At 37.4% G+C, this 18,132-nt stretch overlaps 2 protein-coding genes across 2 annotated transcripts; both read left to right on the forward strand.

Moving 5' to 3' along the window:
* Positions 1-729: 729 nt before the first annotated feature.
* On the forward strand, positions 730-1,263 carry LOC120254737. Its single transcript, XM_039262780.1, has 3 exons — positions 730-965; positions 1,066-1,155; positions 1,220-1,263. Exons 1-3 carry the CDS (start codon positions 797-799, stop codon positions 1,261-1,263), a joined length of 303 nt encoding a protein of 100 aa, XP_039118714.1. The 5' UTR covers positions 730-796.
* Positions 1,264-1,327: 64 nt separating this feature from the next.
* Positions 1,328-2,490, forward strand: LOC120254736 (protein trichome birefringence-like 26). The gene is made up of 2 exons (XM_039262779.1): positions 1,328-1,501; positions 1,586-2,490. The coding sequence occupies exons 1-2, from the start codon at positions 1,328-1,330 to the stop codon at positions 2,363-2,365; spliced, it is 954 nt and encodes a 317-aa protein (XP_039118713.1). The 3' UTR covers positions 2,366-2,490.
* The last annotated feature ends 15,642 nt before the right edge of the window (positions 2,491-18,132 follow it).

The raw sequence follows: 18,132 nt of genomic DNA on the forward strand, positions 1-18,132 counted from the left end.
TCTACAGTGGTGACTGATACAGATTTCTGAAAAAATGGGTTTTAAATTTTTTGTGTATGCTAGTGTTGCAATTGTATTGTTAAGCTTTCGTAATCCTGTTCATTTGTGAAATAGATCAACTACGTTGTAGGTCTTTAAAAAAAATATTAAATAATAATTTATAAATCAAATCATCTTACTCTTTACTAACCAAGCAAAACCTTCAAATTTAAGAGGGTATGTACTCTTCCAAAAGCTTCTTGGAGAAGAGGATCTCCATGGCGTTAATATAATAATTCTGTTATTCACACTCTACCGCTGAAATTAATCATTTATTTTGAATATGTTTCATTGGAAACCGGGGACTCAATATGATGGTTCTTCTTCTATCTTTGTGAAAACTACGCATAGTCGCAAGATGCCTTATGCATTGATGAACTTCGTGATACCGCAATAACGTTGAGAAATTTAGAAACATTTGCCTGTCTCCTCAAATTATATATGTTGTTGCATATTTCTTAATGCCAGAGATCCCACTTTTGTACATACGGACAGACAATTATTGTCCTTCATATTGAGGAAACGACAACCACTACTCTGATCAATAGCAATAATGTATCACGGGTTTTATGGAATTTATCAATACGTGCAATCTATAGCAATGAATACAAAGAATACCGGAATTATAAAAAATTAATGACAGTCCTGTGCATGATAAAAGCTTTACATGGGAATAAATACATATATCAGGTACTTTCAGAGGCAATGTTGTATCTTATCCATTGCTCTCTTTTTCTTTGAGAGCAGAGAGAAAGCAATGGCAGATGATGAAGTGGTTGGTGGCCTCTGGGCAATGCTAGCTCAGGAAAGGAGGAAGAGCATTAGCCTGATGTTCTTAAGGTTCATCGCTGTTGTTCTCTTGGCTGTAGCAGCTTGCTATCTCTTCATCAGCAACTTCAATTCACATTTACCAGCGACTGAAAAAAGTATAATAATCTTAGCTTCTCTTTGTTTGTTTTTTCGGTTAATTTTGCTGAGGTCGAAGATGAGTTCTAATTTAATATTGTATGGTTTTGTCTATTTCAGACACTTCAACGATAGACAAACAAGAACTAGTGAATATCTGGCCTTTATTGAAGGAATTGGGAGTTAAAGAACAGCAAGATTTAAAGAAAGGTAGTTTCCTGTCAGAAATAATTGAAACTTAGCTACTTAATTTCTGATCTTTGAGTTGATGCAGAAGTATGTGATCTTTCTGTTGGTAAATGGATACCAAAAAGCTGAAGAACCATCGTACACAGATGAAACCTGTCATTACATTGCAAGTTATACAAATTGTTTGAAAAAAATGGGAGGCCTGATAGAGGTTTTTCTTCACTGGAAATGGCAACCAAGTGGCTGTGACTTACCTGCTTTTGATCCACTCAAATTTCTGAATGCAATGCGCGATAAATCATGGGCATTTATTGGCGATGCAATCTTCCACAACCATGTTTATTCTTTGCTCTGCTTAACCTCGTCGGTAATAATCCAATCTCCAGAAATTTAAACTGGAACTAAGATAATACAGGTATATTATATTCTAACACATTGTTCTCTCATCCAGGTAACGAAAGCTCATGAGATATATTATGACGGATACAACACTAGGACATGGTACTATCCCTCATACAACCTCACCATCTATAGCATCTGGTCTCCATATCTGCTCGCTTCTGAGACTGAAAATGGACCGACCCATGAAATTCATCTTGACATCCTGGATAGCAAGTGGACTGAGATGTATAACAAGTACGACTACATGGTCATTTCTGGTGGCCAATGGTTCTACAAAAGAACAATCATGTATGAGAACAACGAAGTGGTAGGCTGCCATTACTGTCCTGACTTGGAGCTTAAGAAGATCGACTATGAAGTGGCCTACAGGAGGGCACTCCAGTTGACTTTCAAGTTCATCACTACATCTGAGCACAAGCCCTTTGTTGTCTTTAGGACGTGGGCACCAAGCCACTGGGAGGATGGAGAATCGCCTAGTGAAAGAATTTGCAACAGGACTAAGCCATTTATAGAAGGGGAAATCAATGGTAGTACTTCAGACCTGAAAATGTGGAGACTTGAGACTGAGGAGTTTGAGAAGGCTGCTGCCATTGGAGCAACGAATGACGTGAGAATGGAGCTCCTTGATGTTTACCAGCTTTCACTGTTGAGACCTGATGGGCATCCAGGTCCTTATGGGACTTACCATCCATTTGATGATGATCCGAGCAAGAAAGTTGAGAATGACTGCATCCACTGGTGCTTGCCTGGTCCTATTGACACCTGGAATGAACTGCTCATGAAGGTGATCAATCGAGATGTTCTTGACTCTGTGTCTGCTTTTCTCTAGATTTTAGTACCTTGCCACTATTTTCTTGTGTGTGAATAATTGGCGGAGACGGTCATGTTTCTGTATTGTTTTGTTATTTTTGTTATGTTTTTTTTGTCTAAATGCATTCAATATCTTTTTTCTTATTTTATTATTTGTTTTGTGTATCGGTGTGAAGGAGGTTTTTTTGTTTTTAAATATGACAAACACATATATAATCAAGGTGTAATGTTAGTTGTGATATATAGTACTTTGGGGTATAAAGAAGAGAAAAAGATAAGAAATAAAATAATGCAAAAGTCTTCAAGTTGTGGGTAATACTTTTCTTTAGGTTTAATTCGCTTATATCTAATTTTAAACCTTAGATGCAAATTAGATTGAATGAGGTATGATATTCAATCTTTTGAGCCAGACATTTGAGAGAGCCTGAGAAAGCCTGAGAGACCTCTTCCCTCCGTCTGACTGGTCTTTCTCCTTCTTCCTTCCTTTGCCATGGCAAGTGAGGGCGGAATAATCCATCTCCTGTTCCAAACCCTCCCCCGAAATACTGGGCCCAGGTTGCTTCTGCCTCTGCTGGTGGGCTAGACTCTTCACCTCTTTACAATCCACAAATCTTAGCCAAGCTTAAGGATTCATCCTCTTATTTTGTTAAGCTTGATGGAGATGTCATTTCTCGTGCTCGTTTGAAGTTTCAATATTCTCTCTTTGGAAAATTTTCGATAAGCCACCACCATTTGACCAAGTGAAGGCCTTTCTAATGGCTAAATGGGAGGAACATGGCAAGATAATGATCTTTGATCTCCCGAATGGTTTTCTACTTACTCACTGCCCATCCCATTCTGTGATGCAAAAACTTCTTATTGATGGCCCTTGGTCTCTTAATGGCTTACTCCTTCAGCTTTCTCCATGGCAGCCCTTTTTCGAACATGCTTTTACTAAGCTTACCTATGCTGCCATTTGGGTCTAGCTTCATGACCTTCATGTTGAGTTCTGGGATGGTGAGTCTCTTGAGACCATTACTACTCATCTTGATCATGTGATAAAAATTAATGATCTCACTCTGTCTTTAACTCGATCAAAGTTTGCCCGGATTTGCATTGAGATTAATCTTTCCAAACCCCTGTGTCTGGGTTTTTGGCTCGGCGATGACTCGCACCAAATTTTTGTTGTTGTTCTTTACGAAAGATTGCCAACGTTCTGCTATACATGTGGTGTCATATGGCACGGTTCTAAGTCCAATTCTCATGCAGCAGTGACTAGGCCTACTTGGATTTCTCCACCCCCTCGGTTCCCCCGGGGGTGGAGGTTAGTCCGTCTCAGCCTGATGTCGCCGTTGCCGGTGATACGAACATGAACGACCCTCATGCTGAACCTCAACCAATGGATTCCGACTTTGGACCGTGGACGCTTGTCTTTCATTGGCGTGGCCGGGCTCGCGGTCGTGGGACCGACTTCAACGTTGGTCACGCGCCCAGAGATGTGGCAGCCACAGAGAACACTGGCCCCACTGGCCATCATGCAGACTCATTTGGTGCTCGGAGGGGACGAGGTCGTGGTGGTTCCCTTAGATCTCGTGCCTTTCACGCTGAATTCATTAACACCAATAGGACCCCCATGGACGACTCCCCTATTGTTCCCGATCCACCCATTGTGATTCCCTGTGCAGGTGCTGTTGCTTTGGATGCTTCGCCTTATCCCTCTGTCAAGGCATGTGGTAGCGTCAGGGGTGGCGCTTGATGTCGCTTTGCTGGTCTCCCATCTCCCATGCCGATTTTTAACGCTCTAACCCTATCCCTTTTCTGGCTAGCCCTGAGTCCCAAAACCATATATCTGATACTCCATTTCCCGAAATATCTGATAACCCTTGTGTTCCCACTAATCGTGCTCATCCCAATCCTTCGAAGAAGGCCTTTGAATCTCACCCTCTGGAGTCCTTTATTCCTTCAGTCGTTCCCAAGAACTTAATCCCTTCACTGATCTCTATCTCGTCAACCTCATCACCCCTAGTCGTATGAACCTCCCTTCCAAACCATCCCCATTTTCTATGGATCCTTCCTGTCCTCTTCACCAACAGGCCGTTGATAGTGTTGCTGCTGCCTTGGTTGGAGAGGCCATGAGTGACAATAGTGGAAGTGATGATTTCTCCGAGGAAAAAGATGATGAGATGTCCGACGATGATGAAGTTGATGACCTGATGACTCTTGACCAATTTAAAGAGGAAGCTCATCGTGAGTCTCACATAAGAAAAGGAATACACGAAGGGATAGTAACCCAAAAGAAAGGAAGAATCGATCAGGGAGGCTCTTGCCCCTAATTCCTTGCCTTGCTTTTTTCCCTCTTCTTAGGGAGTTTTCCTTTCCCTTACTTTCCTTCTCTTTTGATTGTTTCTTATGATAGCTTTTACTATTATTTGCTAGAATTGTAGGGGAATCTCGGCCCGAGAGACCTCTTCCTGTGTTTTCAACCTCGTCAAGAAGCATAAACCCTATCTTGTTTGTCATGTCGAAACTAGAGCCAACAACATCCATCTTAATCATTTTTTCTCCTTCATCCCTGCTTCCTGGGATTGGGCAACCATCTTAGCTGAAGGGTTTTCTGGTGGTATTATTGTTCTCTAGAATAACAATATTGGTCGTGTTACCCTTATTCTTTGTCTCTCGGCAGGCTTTACATAATTTTCTAGTTACTGCTTTTAACTTTGGTGCAATAATCAAGGTTGGTCTGCTCGTCTTTGGGCCCGACTTGATCATTGTTTGATTAACACCATTTGGATGGATAAGTTCTCCTCTTACTCTCTTAAGCATCTTTTGAGAATTCTCTCCGATCATACTACCCTCTTACTTATTCTCTCCTCTCATAATATTAATGCTTGCAAAATGTTTCATTTTGAAAAGTTTTAGCTTGACTTCATTGGTTGTCGTGAGGCTGTTAGAGAAGCTTGGTCCTTGTCACCTCATGGTAATCCTATGCATGATTTTTATCATTTACTTTCCCGTACTCGGTTAAATATTATTAATTAGAAACGTTCTGGCCTTACTCTCTTGATGTTGTGATTAAAAACTCTGAGGCTACTATTGTAGCTTTGGAGTCTACAAATTCTTCAGGTTGCGATGTTTTTGTTAAGCTTTCAAGCCTGCATTCTATGTTTACTTCGCTTCATCGTCAAAATTCTTTGCGTTGGGTGCAACGTGCTCATCTTCTCTTGTTGATGGATGATGATCATAATACTACTTTTTTTCATAATTCGGTTCATATTCAATACCATTATAATTATATTTCTCAAATTACTGATCTTTATGGTAATTATATTTGTGAGCACTCGGATATTGAGATCACTTTCACCCAATTTTACTCTAATCTCTAGTCGGCCCGTTGCAATAGCAACTAAGTTAAAATTCTTAATTCCCTTCCGAGTGATCTCCCTTAGCTGTTTGATGCAGATGGTTGCTTGCTCACTATGGAGGTAACTTGTGAGGAAATATACCGTGTTGTTCTTGATCTTCCTTCTAGTAAGAGCCCTGGCCCTAATGGTTTTAATGCAGAATTTTACCAATTTTTTCGCAATGACATTGGTGATCAACTAGTTCCAGCAATTGAATGCTTTTTTGGTAATTTTGTTATGCCTTCTTCTTGGGGTAAAACTTTCATCGCCCTCATACCTAAAAAAAGATAATCCTTCTGTCGTTTCTAATTGTCTCCCCATATCCCTCTACAATGTTTGCTATAAAATCATCTCCAACCTTCTTACGAATCGCATTTTGACTATTCTCCCTACTTTAATTGGTAGAGAACAGTCGGGGTTCGTAGTAGGTTGTTGTCCCTTTGATAACATCATTACTTTGCATGAGGTTGTGCATTCTTTTAAGCAATTGATTAATGACCCCACTAGGATGATTATCAAAATTGATTTCGAAAAAGCTTACGATACCATTAGTTGGAGTGCAATTCTTACCACCATTGCTAAAATGAATTTCCCTAGTCTTTGAATCTCCTGGATTAAAACCTGTTTGAGTTCTTGCTCTTTCTCTATTTTGATTGGTGGTCAGCCTTCTACTTGGATTACTTCTTCTTGGGGTGTTCGCTAGGGTGATCCCCTTTCTTCTTATTTGTTCATTCTAGTCTCTCAAAACTTGACTACTATGCTCAATTCTGCCCTTAATTACAATCTCATTCCTGGTTTCGGCAACGATATCAGATCCAATTTTAATCACCTTATGTATGCTGATGATCTTGTTCTTGTGTCTCACACTTCTAGGTCTGTTGCCCGCAATATCAAACTTTGTCTTGATATTTATGGTAAGCATTTTGGTCAACATTTAAACACTTTCAAGTCAGAGGTTTACTTCCCCTCCTGGTTTAATAAGCGAGTTTAGGCTAGCATTTGTTCTATTCTCAGTATCAATTATGCTTCATTCCCTTTTAAGTATCTTAGAGTGCTTATCTCGCCTTAGAAGCTTGCTGTTTTCGTCTTTAATTCTATGATTGATAAAATCCGTCGCATTTGCTCTAGGTGGCAGCACTCCAAATTATCTAAAGCAGCTAAAACCGTCTTAATCAATTACTCCCTCCTTTCCTTTCCCAGCTATTATCTATCAGTATACTCTATCCTTGAGTCTGTCCTCTCTGCTATTAATAAGGCTGTTAGGAATTTCTTTTGGCATTAGGGTGGCAATGGAAAGGGTATCCATGGTGTGGCTTGGCATAATATTATTGATTTTAAATCTAAGGGGGCTCTTTTGATTCGTAATCTTTAAATTGTTAGGCACTCTATCATGGTAAAGCATGTTTTTAAGTTTTAAACCATGGTGATGCTATTTGGGTTGACATCTTGCATTTTAAATATGGAAACTTCAATTTTTGGAAGGATTCCATCCCTCCTAAATGTTCTACCTTCTTCCGAGGTCTTTGCTCTTCTGCGAATGTTTAAAAACCTCATTGTTGGATTAAATCTCTCAATGCTATTCATACTTCTGTGCTTTAAGACCCTTGGTGTTTTGATGTTCCCTTAGCTTTTAAACCTGCCATTTTCAATATCAATCTCAATCTTGACTCTGTTAATCTGTCAGTTTTCACTATTGGAAACATTTGGGATTATTCCAAGCTAGGTCATTTTTTTTTTTGTGATTCTCTTAATGATATTATTAACAAATTGGGCTCTATTGATCATAATGCTTCCAACCTTTGGGTCTAGTTCTCTATTGTTAATAAACTCAACATTGCTTCCAATGTTTATCAAGTTTTGAATTGGAGCTATTTGGATTCTAGCCATTGGATTGGTTGGCATAAAAATTTGGACTATGAAAACTCGCTCCTCGTGGTGAAGCATTTTCTCTTGTTGTTATTCAAAGGTCGCCTTTCAACCGATGAGCATCTATACTTTATCAACCTTGGGCTCGTGATAGCTTGTGTTCCTTTTGTGGTCATAAGTTTGAGAGTACTGAACACCTATTCTTCAGATGTTGCAAGACCTAATGTGTCTGGTCCCATATTGTAGCTCTTATTGGAAAGCGCATTACATTTCCTGGTGGTTTCTCTGATGGTAACTGGCTCACAAACCCTAGTGGCTCTACTTTCATTAAATCTGTTATTGCTGCTGTTTCTTGGCACATTTGGAAAGCCCGTTGTGACTTGATTTTTCGACATACTCCTCCAAGCTTTATGACAATTGCCAAGAAAGGCTACTGTTTTGCTAAAGATTACTTCCAATCTCATTTCAAGTTTGCTGGCAAAAAAGCTCATATTGAATGATTTCACCTCTGTTAATGAATTGTTTCTCTTCATCTCCACAGCTAAAAAAGTCAACACTCAGGTATGTCATGCTAGCTTCTTTATCACTGATGCTAATTATAATATTGTTATTGCAGGTTGTTGTCCTCTAGACTCTTACAATTGCCTGGATGCTGAACTTCTTGCTTTATCATTAGCTCTTCAAACTACTACAAATGACTCAATTTCTTTTCAACACATCTTCATCTCCAACTCTGATATCTACCGCTTGTTCCATGCTAATGATCCTGCTTGTGCTTGGAGATTTCATTAGCAGATTAACTCCTTATCTAATCAGTTAAACGCTGCTAGATGACCCTTGATCCACCTTATAGCTCACATGTGGATGAGCCTTGCAACCAATCTTGCCACTCATGCTGCCAACCTCCATACTATCACTCTCTTTCATGTTGGAAGAGAGCTTCCTAAATGGGTTATGAAGTGCTTTCGTAATAATGGTTTTACCTTCAAGTCTGTTGTTTCCTTCCAGCTTTAACTTTTGCTTTTCTTCTTTGTAGCTTGTTTTTTTGTTTTTATCAATAATATTTGCCTTGGAGCTCCTTTATTTAAAAAAATTTGGATTGAATAGTGTATTTCTTTGAGGATACAATGAAGACCCTTGAGTATGGTTTGCACTCCCAAACTCAAGCAAAGACAACAATCATTTTTACAAAGTGGCAATTTACTCTATCTTTTGTGCACTCAAAGAGTAAAGCAAGTGAATTTGTGAAGAGTTTGCTTTTAATCCAATTGTTTGAATAATGGTAGGAGATCATTTTAATAAGAATGAAGTGGTGTTTAATAAAGAGACACACTACGTCAATAATGAGTGCTTACTAAAGAGACACGCCACTTCCATACACCACTTCGTTAATGAGAGTTTATTAAAGATACACACTACTTCAAATAAAGTGGGTTTACTAAAGAGACACACCACTTCAAATTAACCATAATAACCTTTAATTAATTAATGAAATTACAAATGACAACCTTTCACTATCTTATTACAAATGATGCTAATTACATCTCTTTATCTTACATTCTTTCAAAGTGTCTTTTGGAGTTTTAAATAACCTTAGTCTTTAAGTGTTGTGTCTTCATGAAAAGGCATATATAACTTCCTATATGACTCTTCATATAAGGGTCTGACAAAGAGATACACTTTTTTCATATTTAAAATCCTCTCACTATCAGCACTAACAGGAATTAATTCTTTAATTCGCGCGTCCACATCCTTGAACTTGAACTTCATACTAGGAGAATTTTCAATTCAGTGGGAGGATTACATTCTTTTATATGAGCATATCAAAATGACTTTAGATTTTACCAATTCTTGAAAATGTAAAGATTTTACTTAAACATTAAATGCTCACCAACAAAGCATTACCCAGCCATAGTGATTTCAAAGGTATCTATATTGGGATTACACATGATTAAAACCATTCCAGATAACACCTTGAACAACTAATTAAGGTTTCAAGCATAAAAATAAAACTTGAAAGAAAAGATATCAAAACCATGAACCGAAGAAGCATATTTGACATTGAACAAGAAAAGTACTTGAAAATCCTAAGAACACCGCAGTGAATTCGAGGCGTCTAGATCTTCAAGGGCTCTTGGCTATCAAACACACAATAATCTCCAAAGCATAAGAGTAGAAAGAGAGAGTGAGACCAACACCTTCCATTTGAAGGTATCCTAAATTATTAGGTGTTAAGATAAGTGGGTAGTTTGAAGGGGAAACCAATAATATGGCTCAAAAGATAGTTTCATGGGATGCCATGAAAAGAGAAGAAAGAAATAAAAAGTGCTGGGAATCCAAAGCTTAAGTCTTTACAAAGCACAAATAGACACATGTGTGGGGTCTATAGATATAAGCATGGGCAGAACAGGGATGAAGAGTCCCTCCCCACTCAATCTCCAATCCCAAGCAGGGATTCCCCATTGCCATTTTGGTTAAGTAATTAGAAGGAATAAGCTTTCACTCCCTGTCCCCACCATCCAAAAATAAAATATTTTTATAAACTGCAAATGATATTATATGATTCTAACAAATTGATTTTAAAACCCCATATATATCACAATGGTTTTTATTTTTTTATTTGGTTTTTTCACTTTGAACCCAATATATTTATTATATAAAAAAATTAGAGGAATTCCCCAATGGTGCCCATCCCTACATTTAAGTGATGAAAATTCTCAGTAGCCATAAAAAATTAACAAACATCTTGTATCTAGGCATTTGTTAAAAAATGAAATAAAAATCGGCTTTTGTTAAATAAGTTGAGTTTCATTTCTTAATTAAATATATTTAGATTGTTGCCACTCCTAATTAAACCAAATGATTGAATGTAGTCAGAAAATAAACCTGAATAGTTGAAGTGGCCGTGGACCTTAAAGACCAAATATTAGTTTTGGTTAGTTTTTGTAACAAAATCGAGGAGATCTCGAATAGATGAGGTGGCACTCGTGAAACAGGGATGCGGTTCATGGGCGATGCTTGTGAAGGATATGACGGACTTTGTCAAAACCACAATGGAGCTCGTGGTGGCTACCGTGGTGGTGCTTAGCGAGGAGCTCGATCCAATGCTCCTTCCTCCAGCCCTCTTCGATGGCTAATCTCACCTCAAACTCAGACGGTAGTGGAGAGGCCAATCCTGAATAGAAACTCACCGGTGAAGGAGGGAGTCTCTTTCGTAGAGGAGCTTCGAAGCTCCCCGACAAATGAGATCATTCAACCTCCCAAGCTGAAGAGCTCCTTAGGACAAATTAACGCGGTTAGATGTCCTTTGCGATCATCCCCTCACCCTTCCTCTGATCCAAAGAAAGAGAGAGTTAGATAAAAAAAAAAATCTCTCCTTCAAATGCTTCTACTCACAAACCTCTTATCCACATTCCTATAATACCTTCACTCTCATCCTTCCCTTTTCTCAGGGTTTTGCTGCCCATCACCAAGGCTATAATTAAATATAAAAAAGATCTTAAATGAATGATTATCATCAGAGTGCTCTCCGGCAACACCAGCATTCAGTCACTCCATGCTTCTTTGGCACAGAGCTTAAACTCTGACCAGTGTGAAAACATAACCGCCTTTGATAATGATTTTATCCTCGTGATGTCATCAGTGAGATTATCTATAGCAGTGTGTTAGATTTTATTAAGCTTAATTACGACATCCATGTCGTATATTATACGTTGAAACAGGATCACTTACCTTCAGCTATAGAAAATTATTAAAGACGACAATAGCCTTGAATCCACACTTGAAGTAACCAGGGACTCTTCCAATCTATCCCGTCCTCTCCCACTGATGGAGCTAGGTATTTGCAAGAATGATAGATTGGGGACCCCTAGTGCTGTCTATATATAATCCTTACCATCAAAGAATTAACTCAACCTAAAAGTTTAAGTTAGATCACTATTCAAGTACCAATTAGAATTAAATTAGGATTCCACCAGATAAGTCATGGACCGCTTTATTTAGTTTGAATTTAGTTTGAATCAATATCATCATGAAGTTGAATTCAGAATAGAACTCAAACTAACATTCTCCCACTTGGTCCAACTTTATCGAGGTGTCTTAATATCCATTCACACTAACCTATAAATCAGTATGTTCTACATCAAAGAAATAAATTACATGAATCATGGTTGTAAGTCATCATTATAACCGAGTATTACCTTCCATACATTACGATGCAATCTCTCTCTTTAATGCAAAACCTATATATGGCATTTTATCATAATGAATAAGCCAAATGCTTATTCGGTACCAACAAACACAAAATAATAATGCATAAACTTAATAATTTCCATTCTTAAACTTAATGTACGCTTAAAGAGATGACAAGTAAATAAATAAATAAATGTTTAAGAGTTGAATACTAAAGTGATAATAATTATTCATAGAGATGAACCAAGTCCTATGTGTTCAGTATGATCTCTAAACAACTTCGGTGCGATTCCTTTTGTTAAAGGATCTACAATCATCAACTCTGTGCGAATGTGTTGAATGGTTACTTCACCGGCATTCACATATTCCTCTAGTGCCAAATACTTAATGTCAATGTGTTTACTTCGACTACCACTCTTATAATTCTTAGAGAAAAACACAGCAGCAGAATTATCACAATACATCCTTAATGCCTTGTATATAGAATCAATGATTCTAAGGCCTGATATGAAACTCCTCAACCAAATACCCTGGGAACTCACCTCGAAACATGAAACAAACTCGGCTTCCATAGTGGAAGTAGTAACCAATGTTTGTTTTGCACTCCTCCATGAGATAGCACCACTGGCCAACATGAAAATGTAACCAAATGTTGATCTCCGAGAGTCAAGAAAGCCAACATAATCTAAATCCGAGTACCCAATGACCTCCAAGTCCTATGATCTTATGTATGTAAGCTTGTACTCCTTCGTACCCTGAAGGTACCTCATTACTTTCTTTACCAGTGGTAAATACCTGGATTATTTTGATATCTTCCCAACATCCCCACAACATATGCAATGTCTAGTCTCGTACAGACCTGAGCATACATAAGACTTCCAACAGCTAAAGCATACATGATGTTTTCCATCAGTTCCTTTCCAAGTTTTTTTTAGGACACTGATCTAAGTTAAATTGTCACCTCTCACAATAGGCGCAACACTAGGTGAACATTTTTCCATCTGGAATCTTTCAAGAATTTTATTAATATAGGCTTCCTGAGACAAACCCAAAACACCATGAGATTTGTCTCTATATATCTTAATGCCAATGACATAAGATGCCTCGCCCATATCTTTCATATCAAAATTCTTAGAGAGAAATTGTTTTACCTTATACAACATACCCTTATCATTAGTTGCAAGATAAATATCATCAACATATAGGACTAAAAAGCAAAACTTACTCCCACTGTCTTTATAGTATATGCATTGATCCTTTATATTCTCAACAAAACCGAATGATGAGACAACATTATGGAACTTCAAATACCACTGTCAAGACGCTTGTTTCAGTCCGTATATAGATTTCTTAATCTTGCAAACCAAGCTTTCACCTTTACTAGAGAAGAATCCTTCAGGTTGTTTCATAAACACCTCTTCATGTAGATCTCCATTAAGGAAAGTTGTTTTCACATCCATTTGATGTAATTCCAAGTCAAAATGAGCAACCAATGGCATTATAATATGAAAAGAGTCCTTTTCCGAAACTGGAGAAAAGGTCTCATTATAGTCGATGCCCTCTTTCTGAGTAAATCATTTAGCAACTAATCTAGTCATAAAACGCTCAATGTTACATAGCGAGTCTTTCTTGGTTTTGTAGACCAACTTACACACAATGACTTTCACCCCTTCAGGCAACTTGACTAGATCACAAACACCATCATGCGCCATGGATTCCATCTCATCCTTCATAGTATCATACCACAACTTAGAATTACTACAACTAATAGCTTGTGAAAACATTTTAGGGTCATTAGTGGCTCCAAAATCATAGTCAGATTCTTGTAAATACACAACATAATCACTAGATATTACCAATTTCTTGATGCTAGTCGATCTTCATAATACCACATCATTATCTTCTTGATGAAGTTGTTGCTCAATAACTTCAGATTGATGTTGTGGAACTTGATCAACTGGATCAGCAGGATGTGGTTCCTCCATGATTGTCATTTCAATGTCTTCCAAATCTTGATGGTTTTCATGTGAAACAATCAATCTTTGATTAGTGTCCAGAGTTTCTTCACGATCTTCTTCAAGACCAAAGTCTAAAGGTTGATCACTCCCACTAATCAAGTCATTCTCAAGAAATTTGGTATTTCTTGATTCCACAATTCTAGTGCTATATGATGGACAATAAACCCTATAACCCTTGGACTTTTTGGCATAATTAATAAAATAACCACTAACAGTCCTTGGGTCCAACTTTCTCTCATGTGGATTAAACTCTCTTGTTTTAGCTGGACAAACACGCATATATTGCAAACTCAGTTTCCAATCTTTAAACAATTCAAATGGAGTTTTAGAAACTACCTTGGTTGGAACATGGTTTAATATATATGCTGCTGTTTTAAGAGCTTCAGTGCACATAGATTGAGGAAGTTTGGAGTTGCTAAGCATACTCCTTACCATATCGATTAAAGTGCGGTTTCTTCTTTCAACTACACCATTTTGATCTGGTGAGCCAGGCATAGTGTATTGGGCCACAATACCATGCTCTTCTAGAAACCTTGCAAATGGACCTGATGCTTGTCCATCCTCTGTGTACCTACCATAATATTCTCCACCTCTATCTGATCTCACGATCTTTATTTTCTTACCGCATTGTTTCTCTACTTCAGCTTTAAAGATCTTGAAAGCATCTAATGCTTCACTCTTATTATCAAGCAAGTAGAGATACATAAAGCATGAATAATTATTAATGAAAAAGTTGAAGTATCTCTGACCATACGAGTCCATCTCTGTACTACAAATGTCCGCATGTATGATCTCTAATAAGCATGAACTCTTCCTAGCACCTTTCTTAGATTTGTTGGTTTACTTGCCCTTTATGCAATCCACACAAGTTTGAAAGTCGGTAAAATCAAGAGAGTCAAGGATTCTATCATTCACCAACTTCTCAATTCTTTTTATGGAGATATATATGTCCCAATCTCCGGTGCCATAACATAGAAGATTTATCATTCAAAAGACTACGTTTAATACCAACATTTACTTGATCATGCAACACATTATAAGAAACATTACTTTGTAAATAAATTTGAAAAAGACCATAACAAAATGCACCATTCCCAACAAGAGAAGAATTATAAAACAAACGAAAAATATGTTTCATAAAACTTAAAGGAATATCCTAATGGTACAAGTTGCGAAACTGAAATTAAATTTCTAGAAAAACTAGGAGTATAAAAGGTCTTTTCCAAATCTATATCAAAGCCTGCATCTAAAACTAATCTGTATGTCCCGAATGCCTCTACATGTGAACAAATCTTATTCCATGAATAAATAAACTGTTCACTCTTTGTCGATATCCTTCAGCTTATGAAGCCCTGCAAGCTATTAGAAATTTGGATTGTAGTGCCAGAATCAATCTACAAAGTGGTATGACAAACATCAACCATATTAGATTCATAACGAATGAAAGAAATTTCAGTACCTTTCTTCTCAAGGTGAATCTTGAGTGTCAGACAATCCTTCTTCATGTGGCTTTTCTTCTTACAAAAGAAGCACTTGGACACCTTCTCTATCTGAACAGGTAATTTGTCTTTATCCTTTTCAGGTTAGTTCGTCCTCTCTTCTTACCTCGAGTAGCCATATGTGTACTTTCACTCTTTTCTAATAACAACCTTTCTTCTTCTTGAACACACATGGTCAAAAGCTCATTAATAGACCATTTATCTTTATGTGTGTTATATGAGATTTTGAAAGCATTATACTGATGTCGAAAAGAGTGCAAGATAAAGTGCACAAGTTAAGCATCTAAAAAAATCGATCTGCTCTTAAGCCTTAAGTTGAGCCGCTTAGTCTCTTATCCTCATGATGTGCTCTCGCACACCTTTAACACTTGTGAGCTTCATGGATAATAATTTGGTCATGAGAGTGCTAGCAAGAGCCTTATCTGAAGATTCAAATTGATCATCAATTGCCTTCAGCAAATCTCTTACATTTGTACAGTCTGGGATTAAACCACGGATACTAGCAGATATATGTGTCTTAATGTACATCATGCTCAAGCGATTAGATCGCTCCCACCGTTCATACAAGGTAATTGCACCCGGAGTGCTATTGTCTATCAACACAGGTGGTTTATTCTTCCTTATAGCATAGTCAAAATCCATGCATCCCAACTGGAGGAGAATCAACTCCTTCCAATTTTTATAATCATCACCCCTTAACATTGGAAGATGACATTTTCATCAAAAGCATCTGATTGCATAGCTACAAAAAATAAAATAACATACTTATCAATCTTAATATTCAAGACAATAAAACAAATTGGTATCCTTACCAATGCAAGCCATACCGAAAAAAATATGAATCAATTTGTTATCACAATCTTCCTGTGGGCAAAGATATAGATACAAAAATAAATTCATAACCATCGATAAAACTAATGGATAATTAAAATTCCTTAATACCTGTAAACGACTTAAGAAATAAAAATTAATCATTATCTCATCCTAATTAATTACGTAAATATAAAATAATACCTATGGGCAAAATCATTATATCAAACATAATTAATAACAACATGCCACCTGATAAAACTAATAAATAATTAAAATTACTTAATACATGTTGGCGACTTAAGTAATAAAAATTATTCATTATTTTATCCTAATAAATTATGAGAAATATAACAAAATCCATGTGGGGCAAAATTATTATACTAATCATAATTAATTACAATTTATGTCATTTAAGCTAGATGTGATCCATCACACTCATAATGTGTGATTTATAATTTTAAAAATAAAATCATAAACATTGTGGCTATTCCATAAGTTAACAAAAATTCATTCGATCACATGACATACCAACCATATACATGAACAAATTCAATGTTAATAATTAATTATACAAATTATAATTAATGCACTTAATGTATGAATAATTCATACAAACAAAACCTAAAATTTAAATAAATAACTAAACAGGGTTTCACATGCAAAAATGCACTAAAGCAAAACAATTTTTTGCAAAAACACCCATTAATCTATTTTATTCAAAGGATCATTCAAACTAATGAATAATATAATAAGAATAAATTAAATTAAATAAATATGAATAATAAAATCTAGGGTTCTTCCCCATCGGATGGCCTTCGCCGGTCGGACTGCCGACGCCGGCCGGCCTTGCGCGCGCCTAGGCCAGCGCGCCAGCACACGGCTGGCCAGCGCCTACGCGCGGGGGGCTAAGTCTACACGCGGCTGGCTAGGCCCGCGCGCGCAGCCAGCCAACCCATTGCACGCACGGGCAGGCTCTGCGCATGTGTGTCATGAGCGTGACCAAGCCCAGCCTTCGAGTGTGAGGCTCATCCGTGGTCTGACAAGCTTGTTTGCACACTTTGTCTATAATGGGTTAAGTTTTGGGCCTAATACCTAATTCTTACAAACCCTAAATTATCATAATTTATTTCATTATAAAATATGCGTAAACATTATGGGATTTAATTCATACAAACCCTAATTCATGCATGTTTATTATAATCCATATGAATTAATGCACTAAATTCAAACAATATGTAATTTCTAAAAATACATACATGTTAGAATTTATTCATGCTAGGCAGAGGTATAAAACCTGGCTCAGATGCCAAGTGTTAGATTTTGTCAAGCTTAATTACGACATCCATGTCGTATTTTATATGCAGAAACAGGATCACTTACCTCCAGCCATAGCAAATTGTTGAAGATGACGAGAGCCTTGAGTCCACACTTGAAGTAACCAGGGAATCTTCCAATCTATCCTGTCCTTTCCCACTGATGGAGCTAGGTATTTGCAAGAACGATAGATTGGGGACCCCTGGTGCTGTCTATATATAATCCTTACCATCAAAGGATTAACTCAACAATAAAAGTTTAAGTTAGATCACTATTCAAAGTGCCAATTAGAATTAAATTAGGATTTCAACAGATAAGTCATGGACCACTTTATTTAGTTTGAATTCAGAATAGAACTCAAACTAACACGGTGGTCAAGAAGAGTCTAATGACTCTAGACACAAGCCTAGCATTGTGCAAAGTCAGCTTCTCTCACCGGACTCCAAAATTTGGCTCTCATGCCATTGCGGGAGGAATTACAACTAGGTGAGGATGACCAACCTACTATTATATTGCTGGATTGGAACTCCATAGTTGCAGTTTGATGGAGATAATGGTTGATGTAGGTGTGAGAAGCTTCAAGATTAGTCTTGAAGATGATAGCATCCCAGTCCTCCATTCTAAGATTGTGCAAGGCCAAGCGCCTCAAGCATCAGCTCAAAAGAATCTGTCCGCTGATTCATCTTCTCTGGCTATGGATCATTA

The sequence above is a fragment of the Dioscorea cayenensis genome, unplaced genomic scaffold (assembly GCF_009730915.1).
Source record: "Dioscorea cayenensis subsp. rotundata cultivar TDr96_F1 unplaced genomic scaffold, TDr96_F1_v2_PseudoChromosome.rev07_lg8_w22 25.fasta BLBR01000601.1, whole genome shotgun sequence".
In the NCBI taxonomy this organism is placed as follows: Eukaryota; Viridiplantae; Streptophyta; class Magnoliopsida; order Dioscoreales; family Dioscoreaceae; genus Dioscorea; species Dioscorea cayenensis.

What these genes read in the sequence shown, in the direction of transcription:
- LOC120254737 (XM_039262780.1), top strand. Translation starts at nt 797, where the DNA reads ATGGCAGATGATGAAGTGGTTGGTGGCCTCTGGGCAATGCTAGCTCAG. An exon ending in TTTACCAGCGACTGAAAAAA is followed by an intron (nt 966 to 1,065) that starts GTATAATAATCT and finishes TGTCTATTTCAG; the next exon opens with ACACTTCAACGATAGACAAA. An exon ending in ACAGCAAGATTTAAAGAAAG is followed by an intron (nt 1,156 to 1,219) that starts GTAGTTTCCTGT and finishes GAGTTGATGCAG; the next exon opens with AAGTATGTGATCTTTCTGTT.
- LOC120254736 (XM_039262779.1), top strand. Translation starts at nt 1,328, where the DNA reads ATGGGAGGCCTGATAGAGGTTTTTCTTCACTGGAAATGGCAACCAAGT. An exon ending in TGCTCTGCTTAACCTCGTCG is followed by an intron (nt 1,502 to 1,585) that starts GTAATAATCCAA and finishes TCTCTCATCCAG; the next exon opens with GTAACGAAAGCTCATGAGAT.